The sequence below is a fragment of the Bombus vosnesenskii genome, unplaced genomic scaffold (assembly GCF_011952255.1).
Source record: "Bombus vosnesenskii isolate JDL3184/JDL3185 unplaced genomic scaffold, Bvos_JDL3184-5_v1.1 scf7180000013788, whole genome shotgun sequence".
Classification (NCBI taxonomy): domain Eukaryota; kingdom Metazoa; phylum Arthropoda; class Insecta; order Hymenoptera; family Apidae; genus Bombus; species Bombus vosnesenskii.
In genome coordinates, this window is record NW_022883218.1 from 956,872 (window position 1) to 976,308 (window position 19,437).

At 35.2% G+C, this 19,437-nt stretch overlaps 1 protein-coding gene across 11 annotated transcripts in view; it reads left to right on the forward strand.

The window, feature by feature from the left end:
• The window catches only part of LOC117238978 (rho guanine nucleotide exchange factor 17), a 70,049-nt gene that overhangs the window by 24,078 nt on the left and 26,534 nt on the right, over positions 1-19,437 (forward strand). For all 11 annotated transcript variants that reach the window (XM_033504224.1, XM_033504225.1, XM_033504226.1 and 8 more), the window contains exons 6-8: positions 5,258-5,674; positions 7,755-8,058; positions 8,966-9,266. In XM_033504224.1, coding sequence (XP_033360115.1) covers positions 5,258-5,674; positions 7,755-8,058; positions 8,966-9,266 — 1,022 coding nt within the window. The remainder of the gene's footprint in view (positions 1-5,257; positions 5,675-7,754; positions 8,059-8,965; positions 9,267-19,437) is intronic.

Here is a 19,437-nt window from a genome sequence, read left to right on the forward strand (position 1 = left end):
ACTTTCGTATAACATGCATAATATATTTATAAAAGATGTCTACAAGTGTTCAAATACTTTCGTATATGAATTTGTACAAAAATCCACAGTCTACACATTATTATCAATAATCTCATTGTTGCGTTTCATTTATCATAAACGGTTTCTCGTCTTCTTGCGAAACATGAAGCCTTTATACGCGCAGTAGCTTGCAGCGAGATACTGGTTTCATCTCCTCTTCCAGAAAGGAAGGAAGAAAAAAAGAAGAGAAGTGAAGAACGTCTATGCACAGTTTACACTCAGTGCCGAAAATAGTAAACGCTTTTCTAAAGATCTGGATTTTTCGTTCCGACATCGGTAGTCGCGTAACATTGACTTTCGTCTAGATGTACAGTTACAACCCTGAACTACATATCGAACGAAGGCAGCTTCGGTTTCATAATAAAGAAATAGAAATAAAAGAGATATTAGAGAGAATCGGTTTCCGTTGCATTTGTATCGCAAACGGCCTTAAAGATAATGCATTTTGTGTCCATAGCCTGAATAAGAGTATTGTTTGCTCAGGTAATTATTTGAACAAATCCTGTCGCATTGTGTGGTACATAGTTGGCCAAAAGGTAATCGATGGCACTGGCAAAAGAAAAATACGATTTGTATATTTCTCCTATTATGTTCATGCAAATACTGCTATTATTGTTATATTTTGTATTACTGTATACGTGATTTGTTCGAAATTCCAGATTCTGGAAGACTTATTTGTAGAAATTAAAATTTAGCTTTTATGTAATATAGTTATCACTTATATATATAAGTAATATAAATATCGCTTCTCTTGTAAAACCTTTTTTCAAGGTTATTTTTTTTTTATTAAATATCTAGCACAATGACAAATTCAGAATATTTAAAAGAAAAAACGCTATTGTGCATGAACCAGATATTTTGAAAGAGAAAATCTTTGTTTTAAGAAAAATATTTACCAAAGAGCGATTGATGCATTGCAGAAAGCAGTCAGTGTAAATCTTCTTTTCTGAAGTTTAAAAAATAATCGTGGGTATACTCACGAAATGGACGGATTATGTAATTCACGGATGATATTATAACAAGCTTCTGATTAAAGAGAATACCATTCAAACAATCTGTAGTTCTTTCCTTTTTGTTGAAAAAATATAACAGGAATATCATTAGTAATTTTTACGCTACATATTTCTTTTACATTTTTTCCGTATAGTTTGGAGTCCAAAATCACATTTATGAGAAGTAAAGAAAGATATTGTTAGATTGTTAGACTGCTAGACCGCTAAACTGCACATATCTTTGGGATGTGTCACTCCACTATGAAAAATCATAAAACTGGACTCTCTTTATTTAAGATCTTTATTTACCAAGTACAATATTACAATTCAAAGTAGAATTGTTTCGACACGCATTTTGATACAAGCAATTCGAAATAAGCAAATTTTTTTAGAGCTGCTTAAAATCCAAAAACTATTAGCTATGTAGTAAAAGGAAAACCGTAGTTTCATTATTAGATATTGGAGTAATTAGTAGTTTTCTATTTTAGACCCTTTTCGTTTCAAAGTATAAATTTTTTTATTTCACATCGATTTACTGAAAGATTTTGATTCTTTTTTATACGAAAGAAAATTTGAAAAAAAGGACGCCGACTTCTCAATGTGTAACAAGGCCGAAGGCGTGAAACGCGGCGATTCGCGTGCGTGGCACAAGCCGGAAACGCTTCGAGCTAACGCGCCAACAAATCTCTTGCGGGACACCTTTTACGTTCGGAAGACGGTTTACGAGGACGTGTAACTAGGTATCTTCTGAAATACAGCTACGGTCCACGGATCCTCTCGGCCATTAACAGCGGGAGAACGTTGAGCATTCAGAATGGGGGAAAAAGAGATCGAGAGAAAGCAGCGGTAGATAATAGATTTCCTCTTATCCCGCTATCATCGTCCGACAAACGAAAAAAATCGTACGCGATGATAGTGATTACGATCATGAAGTTGACGATCACGTTGCCTCCGGCGAAGATTGTTCTAATGAAAACGACACACGGAAACTGATTATGATCTTAGGTGGAAAATAACCGAAAAAAGAATGAATTGCGGAGAAAGGAACTCTTTGTTGTAGGGTGAAAATGTTTCTTATGAAATGGAAACGGGTTTTATGATGTAAAATGATTTTCGCAACGAATAGAAGATTTGTTGTGAGAAATGGATGAATAAATAAATTGATAATAAATATTAGATTAGATATGTTTCTCTTTTGAACTAAAATACTAAAATAATTAAAATATTTCTTCTTTGAGAGCAATCTTAGCATGTCTCCCGTTTATGGTTTTCGTATTGGAATCTGCTGAACAATAGTTTGAATGCTACATTCGGAAAACGAATAGTTAAATCGCACTATGTTCTTCTTTTTAGATGATATTAATTAAAGCGAAAAGCGTATGAATAGATGATATTCTGGAGCGTATATTCTTATCGTGTGCATGCATTCTCAAGTTCCACTATTTTTCCTATCCCGATATTTATGCTCAGGAGAAGTTTTCTCATATAGAAAACTGTGAACTAAATTAACGGATGTGTGTTTTACCGCAATGAAAAGATTTACATAGCGGTCAATTTGACGTTTAATTACTGTGACGATAATTACGGGAAGGCCGGGGTAACACGGAATTCATTATGATCGTTCTCGATGATTTACAACATCTGTTGTAATTATCGGTAGGTTCGCTGTACAATCAACATGTTCCTTATTACTTTCAATTTTCACAACGTAAGATCGTATTTTCAGATATGTAGAATGCGAAACTTCCTTCTCGAAATGCTATTAAAATTTGCATAGAATAATAGTTTCCTATTAAAGGAAATTTTAATATCAAGTCATAGTAAATATAACAAAAGTCGCGATCGTCCAGAAGATCTTTACTAGTCTGTACTGTATATTCATTATGCTATTAGATACAGATTACGCTATGTACAGAATTTGTGCCAAATTAGTAACACGAACGTGCTGCGTTTCCTTAGACAGCGAATAAATTTGCTGCATGCACTTGGAGCGTGTTTATTAGCGCACAATATATATATTCAAAAGCTAAATTATCGCTAGTAATCCACTATAGTTTAGGATATATAATTTCTAAATAAATTTTACTACTGTTTGTTGAAATTTTATATGAATCTAACTTGTCTACTTGACAGAAAGTACCAAAAAATATCTAATTCTTTTTATCAGCTGTTTTATGAACTTCAAATTATATACATATATGTACTATATATACATGTGTTATATTACGTTCATTATATACATGTAATATATTTACATATATCACACTATATTGCAATTTATAATAAGAACTTGCGCAGTACGAGAAGATTATAATACAAGAACTCCAGAAATAATAATTATAGTATTTATAATCCTGGAACAAAATTTTGCAATACGAAAAAATTATGACACAATAACTTCGGATAAAAATCATAGTATTTATATTCCTAAACCAACAATTTACAGTACATATACAAAGAAATTATATGGCATAAAAACATCTTTATCACTCGAATGATCATAATATTGACTTTATTATAATACGTCCTTAAAAGACAATTATTTCAAAGCACGGATGTTCCTTAATTCAAATTATGTCAATCAAATATCCATGGTTAAATTGGATAGTTAAATTTTAGAATCTTGTCAGTGATATTCTATATCATATAATTGATAGAACGGAATAACAGAAGCTTCGAAAACGACAGAGTTCGTCTCTTAATCGGTCGCTATATTTGCGGGAATTCGGCCAAGACGACGTGCTGTCGGTTTGGAACGTCACCGAGATCTTCGTTCCCGTTCCCACTCGTACACTCTGTTTATTATTATTGGAATGATCCACCTCCTCGTGTTGAGAGGGCTGCCAAACTTACCTGACACTCGAGGAGGTAATTAGAACTTGCTCTCTCTTTCTCTCGGGGTCTTGCTCACCGTGATGACCTCGCAACAGCCACTGGTATGCGAAAATCCGCTCACGATCCTATTAAAAATCTACTCTCGTCCGTTTTCTACTCGGTTAACACGCGATCTACCAATGTGTATTTTCTTTCTCCGTTTCCAGGTATCTCTTGATAGACAGTTCGATTAAAAACCAATGATTCATAGTCAGGAAAGGTGTTCGGAAACGATTGATCCGGCGGAAGTTTACTTTTGATTTTTACTGCTGCTCTCTTTGCTTTTTTTACTCGAGAAACACGCTACCGTTTCGTTCCGTTCTGGATAATTGATAAGCTGGAGAAATTGAGCAATAAATATTGAACCAAAGAACAGCGTTTTCTTGTATAGAGTTGAGATAATATTTGAAAATCAATTTGAAGTGAAATATTAAGATTGGTTGTTTTATACGTAAATTTGGAAAGTTTTATTTTAAAACAGTGAACGTGTGCTACATAGAATTTTAGAAGGTAAGCAAAGTCTATTATACAAATATTGTATAGACAGAATAGAGTTTACTATAGTTTTTTAAACAAATTATTAGTAGTTATTTTTACTTGTCAATATGAATCGACTTAGGTATATACCATATACTCTGTCGTGTGATAGATGAGTACTCATCTGTTTCTTTTCACCAAGTTTCCTCAGCTGTTGATTTTAATACGGCAACTAGTAATTTTAAAGATAATGATCGCTGCACAAGACTTAGCGAATTAGTTTAGAAATAGGTTTAATTAATTGCGTTATTAATTTCATAACATCTATCTGTGATAAATATATAGCATATATCAGAAGAGATAATACAGTTACATTCTGTTACATTGAGAGGAAAGAATAAGATCTTTTTATGTGGTGTCCCGGTTTCGAGAAAATTAAGTTTGAAATTCATCGAGTACATATGCACTCGTTGCTATTTCAAACTCAATTTTCTTAAAAACGAGGTCTCAAACAAGAAAGCCCTATCCTACACTTCCGACTGTAACTTAACTTTACTGTATCCTTTATCTCCTCAGTATCACTTTTATTTAATCTTTCGAGGAGTTTGTCTAGTGCAAACTAAAAATCGTATTTTTCAAGCAGAATCTTATAAAGATATATAGTAAATAATAGTCTTGAAATCTCATTGAAAATAAAATATACAGAATAAAATAGAATATATCCACAATCAAAAATGCTACGAACATTTTGAACAGACCCAACATTCGTCCATGTTGAATAACTTCCTACTTGTTCTATAATGTTCGATATAAAATATAAAAACCTTTATATTTCATCGAATATTGTGTTCCAGTTAGTCGACAGAAGGCTCAGCCAATAGCCACGTCGAATCGCACAGAGAACAAGGATGTTCGTGCAAGCACGTTACCACGAAGACGAGGGGACGTCAGTCCAGTGGTTTCCACGCCACAGAACAGCCCCAATCGTCAGAGTCCGAGAACATCGACGCCTAGCGTCGACAGCGCCGTTGGTTCCGCGGAAGGTCTGGGTGTACCTCAAACCGGAAACGTTGAGGAGATTCGACCGAGGAGCGATGGTTCCGACAGTCTGGCAACTTCCAGTGCACTTACCAGCCCAGAACCGCCGGTGCCAGAAATCAACGAGCCAAGAGTCGATCTGGTGCAAACTGAGCCTCCTATCGAGATCGTCACATCTGAACCCGTTTTTCCGCTCATTGAAAGTGCGCCCATCGAAGAAACTGTGCAGAAAGGTAGGTTATCGTCGAGTATTATACAAACGGTAGAGTGTTTTTTTATCGAAAAAAGAAGGCTTTGTATGGGTTTGGCTATTTGCGAAGAAACAATTAGTTGGTCGATCTGGAGGTTTGTCATGCAACATTTCTTTTCCTGAGTTTGTAAAACTTTAGACTTTAAACTGAACTTTGTTCAGATCAGCCAAGTTACCTGAATTTTTAAAATTTTGTAATGTTTAAAGTTTATAATGTTCGTTACTACTAAGGAACCAAGGTTGTTAGAGTGATGTATTTCCCCTGATCTGTCGTATCGAAATTATCGTCTAAAGTATAACTTCTTATTCTTCTCCAAAATATAACTTCCTCGAATCGACTCATTCAACAAACTTCATCGGACTTTTCTTGAACAATGTATATAAGCGCAAAACCTAGAAATCCGCGAGTATCTCGAATAAGAACCATCATCGTAAACGCGGGAAACAGCTGAATCCGCGGAACTCCCTTCCATGTAGCAACAGTTTGTTATTTGGCTGATTTCGTCAGTGGAAATTGGCAACATAATATTACTAAATCCGACATCCTCGCAGCTTGTAATTTTAATTTAATGACTTTATCCGTGCCAGAATCGCACCTTCGCCGCGGTTCACCCTCTTCTCATCTTCAATACTCATTTCAACATTCGTTTCACGTGGCTTATCACTCTCGCGCATTTTAATAGAGAAACGTTTCACCGTATGCTCGCGGAGGATTCAACGACCCACGGGTCCGCTCTTAATTATCGGATATTCGTTGACACGTTTATCGAAGCATCGACTGGCAAGAATTAGGAATCGGCCGTTGAAAGTCCGCCGGTGTCGTTGATGTATTAGATTAGAGCATCGAATCGAAGCGGATGAGCCGGCCAAATATTTTCGCCTGTCCCAGTGTGGTGAACAGGGGTAAGGGAAAGAAGGACTATTTTTGCATCGACAGGAGTATGGGTACAAAGGTGCACCCAAGTTTCCACTTTATTTCGCATGGCTCTATTTTCGGAACGGTGGGTGCCAGGGTCGAAATAGAAATTTCAACGTCATCGAGTTCTACCCATCTTCATTGATGACTTCACGCCCGTTCACTCTGGCCTGGAGTTCGCCAATCCAAGTAAATATCACGCTCATACGTTGACCTATCACGACAATGGTTAACTCGACTTGATTTTATATTTTCTTTTTTGTACGAGGAAGAAGAAGGTTGAGAGAAGTTAGAAGAAGTTACGGGATGTACGTTTGTTTCTAGCGCAATCTTTCGGAATATTGTTCTTTCTGTTTATTGAATAAATAGACTTCCGTTAGTTCTGAGTCATTAAACCAACTGACTAGTGATTATTTTCTAACCTCTATCTGACCGTTGTTTTCCAACTACGTTATTTATCATTGTGTTCACTTTCTGTATTGAAGGTTAAATTCGAGTAAAACTTGGTCGCTTTTTCGGCTTATGATCGCAGATTAGAAATATTTTCTCTACGTTGGATGATTTTGTCTGTAGTCCTTCAAATGATCCGAACATGAAATGAAACTTTTTTCAGAAGTCTCGGATACTGTTAAATTTTTCAAATGTAATCTCTTGTAAAAGATAATGCAAAACAGAAGTTTGAGAGACACACAGAGTACTAATTTATCGAAAGTTATCGAAAAAATATCATTATAAAATTCTGTGATTTCTAGCCAAATTATAAATCCACTATATATATTCTAATTAATCTTTTTCTAGATATTTGATATTTTTTGCTAGGAATGTATCAATGTCTGATTAACGTAAATCGAATTTTGTTTCGTGTTTTTAAATACAGTCGCAAATTTCTGTAGCAACCGTTGGCTATAAAATGGTTTTCAACATAAAATTAGCATAAACAAATATTATCCACGCATTCATTGCGTACCTAGTCCAAGAAATGTTTCGTTCATAAGCAAGGAAATAACCAGAAATCCAGATACAATAATTTAATCGCCTAATGTCAATTTACCAAAAATATTGAAAGAAACCAATTCATTTAACGCTTTCATTAATGCTATTGCCCCATCGAATTAATGATTGAAACAAAGTTAATCATTTCCTACAGAAAATAGACTGGAACCGCACGAAGTGATAATAACACCCCCACCTGAGGAGCCACGGCTAAGTCAAGCTAGCGAAGGTAGCGAGGCGGCAAGCGAGGCACCCTCTGAAGCGTCATCGCCATCGGGCAAAACTAGAAGGTACCGAGGGGATACCAGTAAAAGGAGAAAGGGCGTGTACATAACCCAATGGCCAGAGTCCTTGGACACCGACAGGAACAAGCTGTCAGCTCAGAGCAGCGAGGAAAGAGACGAGCCACCTGCGACGCCTAGCGACCTCTCCGACTGCGAGGGCCACACGCCTAGAAGGTAACATGAGAACGACCGCTGATATATCGGAATAGAATGCAAATAGAGCCGAAGCGCCTGCTTACGGATACGATTTAAGAGCAGAAAATTACCAGAGGTTTGAATGTTTGCTTAAAGGTACCCTCTTTGTCTAACACTTGTTCGAGTATCGTTATCGCATTCCAGATTAGAATTGAATGAATGAGAATAGAGGATGAGTTTTGGAGAACAAACAGAAGTGTTGCCAATTTCACGTGACACATTAGCTAAATATTAAATTATATCTTATATAGATTGCATAGGAGTAAATTTTCTATAATCATAAAATTAGGAAAATTAGAGAAAGAAATGTTAACTCGTTACTGAAATTTCTAATTTACTAGATATAATTATTTATGAATATTTTCTTTTAATCGGCCTAATTAGAATCAATTTCTCTTTTAATTCTATACATTTTGAAAATATTTTACATTTAATGAGACTTGAGGAGAATTATTTCCCGTGCAAAGTACTGCTTGTGACAAACGTATTCGTTAAACAAATTTTGTAATGATCAATAGAAAGCGTTTCATTTTTAAAATAGGTACAAAATTCGTTGTTGTGAAGGACAAGCTTTTTCACAACGATTATGAAGTTATGCAATAAGTTGTAAAGAGTTATTGAAAGAAACGGTGCATACATTAAAGAAATGGATATCATAGAGATGTCTTTCAATTAAATTTTTCCTTAAATTTCGCTATGAACTCTTCGAACAAGCCAATAATGTCCTATTAATCCTTTATAATAATATGCCGACGAAAGAAATTATAGCAACCTAATAGCCTTTATAATACTTACGTTGAAACGTATTATTAAGCGTATTATTTATCGAAATGCAACCCATTTTCTAATTTTAATTTTAATTTTAATTTCGTTCTCATCTGTCCAGATATAGTAAAAGACCTCTCCGTGGTCCTTACGGCCAAATGCTGGAGGCAGAGATGGCGAAACCGCGAACTGCTGATATCTCTCTCGAGGAAGGTCTACGTCCACGTAGAAAAGTTTCCGAGAATCTCTCGTACAACGCAAGTTCGAATAACAGCGGTTCAGAGCCACCCACGCCCTGCCATCATAGAACCACTTCCAGCCCGAGCAAACTTGAAGGCCTTCCGGGACCAAGTCCCGAACTCCTCGCGGAACTACTTCGAGGATCTTCAGAAAGGGTGGCACGTGCACCGGCGCATCGAAACGTGAGTACTATTAAATTTAATATGCGTTACTTGAACGCACGGCATGCTTGAATGAGGGAGAAATCGGAGAAACTGAATAAGAGAACAAAGATAGATAGGTGAATGAAGTCGAGGATAATTTAATGCAAGGCAAGTCAAATTCTGAACCATTAGTTGAATGAAGATAAATAAGCATATCCCGTGGATCGTACAACCGAGTAGCTGTGCAACCTTTATTATCCGAAGCTTCGTTATTTGAACATTATTCGAGTCTGTTTGAACGGTTCTACTGTTCAAATGGTTTTTCTTGGAAATTCTGTTCTATGTTGAAATTCGACTTAACTATGAGAGATCGAGAATGGACGATTTTAGTGAATAAATGTAATAAGTGTTAAATTAGTGAATAAAATATATAAAGAGTTTCAAGATTTATAGTAATTGCTGAGAAAAATAAAATTTGTTTAATGAACAATTCATGATACTTCATGTCTGTTGTGTGGTAGGTTCTTGAACTCGTCTGAAGAACCGCTTTCATATAATTAGACTACGGATGTTTGTGCACATATGGGAAATTCAAATGTGGGAAAATATACATAATCTACATAATATGTAAAAGTATACAAAATATGCAAAGTGAAATTGTAATACTTAGGGGGCGAAACAAATTTCTATTTAAATTTTACTTTACTCATCTTCATAAAAATATGATAATCAAAATAGTTAGAAGATTTCTATTGTGAATGATTCAACCACATCAATTAGGTGAAAGAGTCTTACAAGATTCATATGTTATTTGTACGCTACTGTAATAAAGGCGTCATTTAAAAAAGCAATAATTGAAAAAGCGTACAGATAAAAGAAGTAGACATAAAAGATAAAATAATACGAGAAACGATCCTTTAATTGTCTTAAGTAGCACATGAATTCGCATGAGTTTACACGTAATATAACAAAAATGATAGGCATTATATTAAAAAGATATTTATTGCGTATAAAAAGTAGCAAAACATTATTTCTCTTATTTACCTCATAAATTTACTACGACTCAAATTCATCATGACTGAAACGTTAGGAATTACTTATCCTGAACAGCCCAGATACATTGCACGCATATGTATGTGTATATACTCCGGGAGTTAATTGAAATTCATCTTCAACAAGTATATCATTTAACAAGTCTGAAAAGAAATATTCGTTAAATTGGATTTCCTTCTGTTCGATTTCGAAAATAACACTATTACGCGAATAATAATCCCATTTCATGTAAAACTTACTCATGAATGAGACAACGATGTAATGAAAGACTAATCGGTAGATCAATTAACGAACGAAACACTAAAAGCAAAAGGATTAGAAGCTAATGTTATTGAGCGAGTTAAGAACACTGCGATTGATGTTATCGCGGCGTCGTATCTCTGACGGTCTCTTCAACGATCTTCCTCGTCGCTTGTAACATCTGGCGACGAATTTTCAAACGAAGCAATGAAGTACGTCGCTTGTCCCGCTTCGAGTTGGTTCGCGCGACGAATCGTATATCGATCGTTCGTCCGACTTCGCTTTTGATCTTTGAAACGTGAAACATCGAGAAGTGGTAGGTGTTAGCGCTGAAGTTCATTTGAAAAGTGTTTGAAAGAGTTGAATTGCAAGAAATGAAGAGTAAATAGTGTGACTTTTAATTTTTATGTGAGATTATGGTGATTGGGTATTTTAAATATTCAAATTGCTCATCTTACTTTTAAATATTATATACTTCTTAAGATATTAGTGATTTATTGCGTTAAAACACACGTGAGATATGTTTAATCCTTCAATTTACTCATAGTTCTATAATGCAGTAAAACAACATTGAATTGAATTTATAATGGGGTATTTATGCCTCACTATTACAAGATACAAATAGTGTTCATTCAATGCGTTAAGTCAATAACTCTATCATCTCAATAATTCTCAGCAGTGAAATACACGAATATGTATTAGGAATAATTTTCACAAAGAAATATTGATTTTTAGACTCAAATTGATTATTCGAACATCTTGTTCTCTTCTTATCAGATAAAGAAAATAGCTAAAGGAAAATAGTAAGAAAGTTAGAAGCTTTGGATGAGAAACGAGTCTCTCAGACTCTAAATGGATCAATACCGCATTTTTAAATTTCTTTCAAACTTCATTTTTAAATTTTATTACCTGTATGTATACATGATTTGTGTTCATCTTCTTGGAAAACAGGTGACTTGCTTCCATAAGTTTATATGTATATCGCAAGAAGATGATATAAATAATCAGAAATTCAAAAGAAATTTGTAAAAATGTTTGTAACGTCATATCACATTTTCTTTACTTTTTAATTTTTGGAGGTGATATTATTTTTTACTAGTTCGGAAGTTGTACGTTCTAGAAATTACTATTTATAGAGTTTGAATAATAGATTGAAAACGAAAATAGGAAGGAAGTATGTTAATGAAAATATTCAGAAAAAGCCATGTTCATATTGTTTCTTGATACATATTGGTATCATTGCATAATATAAAAGTATCTAAAAACTTGTATAATTATAGCGAATTACTTGTGAACTGTAATTATCGGTGATTAAAACCGTGATTAGACGAGTATTTATTAGCAAGTAGAACACCTATAAACCTGTCGAATTACACATAAAATATGCAAAATGGACATACATTCATCATCGATATGTAAATTCTATCGTAATTTACTTAACATGCAACAACTTCAATTATTATGATTACTTTCATACATTCTTGCATGTATCCTTATTTAAAATTTATAAACATCAATAATTTTTATGTTTGCTAGACATAATTTGGATGAAAATATTTACTTTCTTTATTTTTTCATTTATTTACGGACAGAGATATTTTTCTTTAGTCCGTTCAGCGATAAGCAATTTTTGGAATAAATTTTATTTATCGATGTGAATCCTTTCTTGCCATATTCAAATATTTAAAGATTTGTATATCATATAAATTGTTTTATGTAGTACAATAATTATTTATTTATCGACGAAATTGAAACCTATAATCTTTTGATATTGTGTGGTAGGAGAAAGCAGATATGAAGTATTACATTAAAGAAAAACTTACTCTAAAATTGAAGAAATGATACAATGTCGGAATCCTTTTCCTTCTGAAACGGCTCTTTCCCGAAATACTCGAACAGTACTAGTCGAAGCATTATTAAATGTACCAGTGCTAAGTGTAACAGTGTGAACAGTATACATAGAATGATTCGAGACAGACGACTCCAGGTTAGTCGCTGAAACGTAATCTAATAATAATGTTCGGTCATATTTCTGGGATGAGTTGTTGGTGGTTTGGCCAGTGCACTCGAGGTTAGCGTAGTGTCCCCTTGATTCTGGCACGGCGGGGGCGTGCACGAGTGGATATTCCTGGCCTTAGGTGTACCTGGGGACTGATCGGCCTCTACCAGCACACACTGTGCCGATGGAATCTGCCGGCTAGCACGCGGGCATTTTTACGCAACCCGACCTTGCTCGGATACACATTGACACGTTTAGCATGTGCGTGCTGTGTAAGCGGGCAACTTCGTCCCTGCTTTTGTGGTGAAACGTCGCTTTTATGGTCTTAACAAGCAAAAAGATGTTCGGTCGATGCTCTTTCGTTAATTAAAATTCGCTTCATGACCAGCAGCGTTTCCCTTTGAATAATTTTTGGAAGACAAGTTTTTAGGACAGATGTGCACTGTGTATCGCTAAAGAGACGTAATGTCGCTAATAAATTCAATGTGTCAGCTCGATAGATGAGTCATTGGAGTGAGTTTGATAATTCGATCAGTATAATGTAATGTAACGTCAATCCTTTGCAATTTCATTTAAAATTTTTGATAAAAAAGCGTACATCTTATGAGAGAATTTAATAATAACGCGTTTGAAAACAGACAAAAATAAATTGCTGTCTTCTCGAAACAAGCATTTCTTATTTTTTAACATGACCAGTATTAACGATACAGATAAACGAATGATTCGCACGTGAGCGGAAATTAGTCATGAACGAAGGAAATACGTTTAGCCAGACTCTGAAAGAAAACAGAATCATGTGTGACATGAAACAGGTAACGTTTGTCAAGATTTTCCCACGAAAATGTTCAGGAAACCCGAGTAGTCGTAACAAGAAACTCAAAGAGATTCTTTGATAGTATTTTGAGTTAAGTTGGATCACGTTCGAAAGTATAATTTCCATTTATTATTACGATATCCTGTACGTCAAACGTATCGAAACGTTTACGAGGGTGAGATATTTTAATACACGAGGCGAATGGAAATTTTTAGGTATCAAAGTGAAAAAGAGAGAAGACGTATAGTTGACGCTTCGTGAAAATAACGCTTGTTCGGAGGTACATGAAATATGGCAGCGTTATTATGTGCGAACGCATAGAATTTCTAGTGGAAAGATCGCTAAGAAAACATATAAACTAAAACCCGGTTGAAAATAGCAGAGCTCGAGATAAATAAGGATATTTTCAGATCGGTTCTTTATCTATTTTCTGATGTCATCGATTTTCGGTCGGTATGTATTACGTAGATTCCCAGGATTTTATGAATGAATCGCGAAACTTACAATGCCAGAGCATCATGACGTCCGCGGTGACGTCGGTGCCCACGTAGATTCTTGAATAATTTATGGCGATCCTCCCTCTTTATCACTTCACGCAGCCGCTGAAAATCTATTTTTCTTTTCATTTTCGACACTTAATCTCGCGCGTTTGGTATTTTATATTGGCATCCCGGTTTGAGATATGTTTAACATGTGTCGAAGCAATAAAATTAGTTATAGTTATAGGTAGAATGTCTCAGAGTAGCGTGATCAAATATTTTTTATCGCTTTAAGTATAACATAGCGGATTGATACTATCTCGATTTGTAATAAGATTTACTGTTATCAGAAATACATTATAATTTACGAATGTCATAAAGTTTATTTTATGTAATTTATTATTTGTTTTTCATGAAATTTGTTACCGTTAGGTAACAAAATTTATCATTGTTAGTATTTCGTAACTTATGATCTGCAGAAAGTTTTATCAATAATATTAGCATTGGAAATCATATTTATTGATGAAATCTGTAAACATCAATGCATAAATTAATAAATTAATCGCAAAAGACCCGAACAATATATGGATTTGATATCAATCTCTTTCCTATAAAGTTCAACCGCAAATAATCGTTATATAACGATTTCTAAACGAGTGCTTGCAGCATGTGTAATTTAGACACGAACACGCGACACATAATGACTTTCATGGGGGAAGTTTGAATGTGCAAAAGTTCATATATCGAGGCTATTGAATGAGCAACCTGCAATCCGTATGAGAACGAGGCGAATGAAAAGCAGACTGCAGCGAGGGCGTTCGACAAACTCGAATAAAATGGTGGAAAATTTCGTGACTGAGACGCTGCCCAGACTAAACAACCATCCTCGAAATAAATATAGGGCATGAGACATTAAAGAGTATAAAATAATTCACGGTTCCGTATCACATTTCGCAATGAATGAACGAGTAATAGCTCTCATCGATGGTTTACCGTTACTTATTCATGGTAAACATATTCTGTTGTTCTGCTTTAAATCATGCTTCAAAAATATCTTGATGTCAAAGGAATCTATTAACAGTAGACAAAACGATTCTTATAGAGAGAAATGAGTTGCTCTTGGTAGACGTCCTATGGAGATAGACAACCGTGTGTTAATTGAGTTTGGTGCAGGTGCATACTTCCGGTGTCATCAAATGAACTTGTTGCGGACACGTGCAAATAGAATTTCGCCTATAGCAATGCTAAATTGCTCTCTCTTATAAAATAGTACAGAATTAAACATTTTAAAGTGATAAACACTTATTTATTCTTTAAGGTTGTTTTCTTAAATTAATATGAAAGTATATGTTATATTCTTTGTTAATAATTTAATATATATATTAATAATGATTAAAATTTCTTTGGTACAATAAAATTTGAAGAAACAATTCCTTTATATTTGGTATATTTTTACAAAATGTTTATTCAATTAGCAATGGAATTTACGTAATATAATATAAATTCATGTGTCATACTATAAAAATGATCTTCAACAACTTTCAGTTAATAACATAAATTTATTTCATTATATGGAGTAATTAATTAGCAATGACAATGTATTATTGGATACAAAGAATACTATATTTCTCCCTAACATTTCTCCATGCAATCTTTTCCTTTCTCGAAACTTCGAGTAACGAATTCCACATTGCCAGATTGTAACAACCATAACAATTCCCGACTAGACAGACACGAATCAACAAATATCATCAAAATCAAATATCAAACATAAGTATGATATACGCACCATAAAATACCATCACAAAAATCAATATAACCAAATCATGACCATGACTTTCTTCCTACGTCATGAAAATATATTGATAATCGTCCTCCGTCTGATAAAACAAAACAGGAACGTGCGTTTCGCTAACGTTCAATCGAAAGTCATATAGAGGAGCGTATCGGCGAGGTCGGGAAATCATGAACCGGGAGCTTTGGTGGTTTCGCGGAAACGCGATTGTTATAGCGATCGGTTAGCTGTTTAACTGTGGCGACGGTACAAGGTCGTCTAGAGCTTGCCTTCCCGGAACAAGGTCGCGGCGCAGCAAAAGCTCTTCGAACAGGATGAACAGGATACATGGGTGCGCGCGTGTAATCCACGTGAGAGAGTGCGCCGGCGTTCTGGAAGCGAAACATCTGCCTCTCTTGCTCCGCATAGCGGTCGCTATTCTGTTGGGCATCGATCAGCCTGGTCGTGGTTGTGCGGCGGGTCGCCAGTTTCAGGCGTAACGCCGTGTCTCGCTGCCGCATCGCGAGAAAGCTCCGACACTGAGCGAGAGAAGAGCTTTGCACTCGGTTCGTCCGGCTCGTCGCCCGTGTCACGTGCGAATCTTCGATCGAGATCGGCCAGTAGAATGCGGCTCGCAGTGCGAACAAGCGTCGTGGATCGCGATTCAAGAGTACAATCTTGAAATAGAGGAGTACAGGCGTGATACACGAGAGTACTTTGACGTGACGTGACCGTTTGCTGAGGTTTTTTCGGTGGCCAGGCTGAATCCAGCCTTCGTTAAATCGTCCCGTGTCACGTGTGAGTCTTTTGAGAATCGTGTCGTTGAGAATGGTAATCGAAGAGAGCTGTTTGGTAGAGAACTAGTGTGGCCGTGTTCGATGATCAGAGTTAGGATTGACGATTGATTGAGCCCCTGGTTGATGACGTTGGTTTGGTTTGATTTATAGAGAGGTTTTTTTGCTTCGTTTGGTATGATGTAGTTGATGATACACAATAGATGGTGTATGGTTAGCGAGAAGAGTAATAGCATGTAGAACAGAACGTTTGAATTTCTATGGAGATTACTTAGAGATGAAAGTTGGATCATTAATAGGTAATCTTTGATAACGGGAGAATTTTATGAGCTTGATAAAACGTTGCCGGTTACAGCTAGAACTAATATTACGCGAGCGGTATAACTGCATATTTGCTAGTACATCACGTAAGCTCGGCTACCTTCTATTTATTCTCGATTCTATTCGCAACGTCGTGTACCACTTACATCTCATAATCTAAGGAATGAGGAAAATAATCATATCGATCTTGACGTTCGCGGGTTCTAGCGGTCTAGAGTTAAATCGTTCGATATGATTGTACCATTTAATTGGGTATAAAGTGAAACGTCTAACCGTCGATCTTAATTGTCTCGAATTAATCATGCAATAATGTAATCACAGTTAGTCACGGTGTTAATCGAACTCGTGAAACCTGACGTTATTTGATAAATAAAGTTCGTTATCCACGTATTATGCGTTTGAAAATTATCACGCGAAAATCACAACAGAAGCAGGAAATCATATTTAATATGGCAGTCAGTAGAAATAATATAACTTGTACTAGACCGGTGATCCTGATTGTTGACAAAGGTCAAGGGTCAATCTTTAGCTTCGTGTTGCTGTTCCTGCTTCTAGACAGGATTAACGCGTAGATCCTTCAGAATACTAAAATTCGTATTATCGTCTGATTTCACTGAACAATTCCTGGAATTGATAATATTAACTAGCGAGTACAGTACACGAAGTTGTTTAGAAAGTATAATAAAATTAATGGATCAATATAATGACGATCGTGTTGCTTTATTATATAAAATGCTTATCTTTGTCTATCTTAAATTCTTTTCATTTCTTGAATTATATAAATATTTTTTAATTTTTCCGTACTTCATATGATACATTATTTCTTATTCTTTTACGGTCACTGTAAAAATGCGTGCTGTGGTAGATTCTGCGATGTTGAACAAACAGCGGAACGATAACGCAAATGATGACATGCAAGGCAATAAAAAGGTCAAAGAGTGCGCTTCAGCTTCCCTGTCTCTTAGAAAAGCTCCTTAGTTCTAAGCTGCTCTCCCGTGGAGCTGTCGTTTAATGTCACACGAGTAGAAGGAGATGTATGCAATAAATAAAAATTGTGTCTCTGATATTATACAATTTCATCCGTTCTTCTGAATTAAAATTAAAATTATATGTATAATATAAATTCTGACTTCGAAAAATATGCAACGAACAAAGCAAATATACAGTAAAAAAAATATATAGCAGTTTTCTAAATCAATTAATTTGCCTTTTGTTATTTTCTTTTTTATTCACTATTAATAGTATCAAATTTTAGTAAATTTCATTCCTTCGAATACTGTCTCTTTCTATCTTTTACATGTAGAATAGAAATGCATTAGATATTAGGGTTCTCATTAATCTAATCGATATAGTAGATCGTAGATTGACTTCTGCCGCTGCGATAATAACGGGAATCATAAGACGTATCGACAGAAACATACCGTATTGGAATTCTCGAATTCCATCGAGGAAGAAACGCGCGTTGTACTGAATACGAGGGCCATAAACGTAGCCTTGCATCGACAGTTGTCAATCTGTTCTCGCAACATCACGTTTCTCTATTAGGGTCTAATTTCACGTGAAAACGCATTCCAGTTCTAGGATTTCCAAGGACCCCTTATCATTAAACTAATATCAGTGTTCTACTTTCCCAACCATTCGTCCGTCTTGCTTCTGTTCGTGGAAATATTATTGAATTATTGATCAGGGATACCGGTAGAATTCCACTTTTCACTCGTCACACGGAACGATAACGAAGTTTGCAGTGGTTTCAGAGTGGTTTAAAAAGTGATTAAAATTAACGATCAGTCGAGGAATCAATGGTCATCAGAAAATCTGAGAATAATTTTAATCAATTGAAAATTGTTTACATTTCCGTTTTAATCTTAATTCTAATTATAATTTTCCATTTACATTCATACATAAACATGAAATTTTGATTACACGTAAATTAAAAATATTGTGAAATCAAATAATAGCTGGAAGTATCGTAATAATTTAGCATTATAAAAATGTCATATTCACAGAGCTTTACCCTTCAATATGTTCACATAAAATCACTTCAAATACAATTTTTATCTTAATTAATTATTTTACTCGAGTGTTTTAAAATTAGTTACAGTTAAATTTGTAACTTTGATTACAAGTTTTATATGATATTTATGATATTCATTCATCTTTGATATTTATCGTACCACAAAAGAATAAACTACAATTTTTAAAACAAACTCGAAAATTGTAACTTCGCCCTGTCGATTAACAAAGATACGAAAATCAGATTTTAGGGACCGCTCGAATCTCGAATGTAATCGGTTCGGTAATCGTACGGAATGGCGTGTTTCTCGGTGGAAAGAAGGACAAGCGTGAAAGAGCGAATAAGACAGAAAGGGGAGCTTGCAAGCTCACGAGAGGGGCCCTGAGTCAGCTAGCTAAATATAACGCGGCGTGGAAGAACGGTGGTGCATGCACGACGTGTTCGACATATGATCATCCCTGCTCGAAGTGTGAAAGCTCTACGTGGAAACGCCAAAACTTGCCGGACGTACGGTCCGAGCTTTTAAAGTGGCACTGCTGAATCACTTTATAAGCGAAATGCTCGAACAGACGTGAAATAAACTTTTGTTCACGAGATTTAATCATTTTCGTATCATACGAATATCATAAAATATCCATATTGGAACACTATTATTTACAGATATTACTTTTTTAAATTTCATAACATGATATTGGAATTGTTTCGTTTTATTTTGATACAAT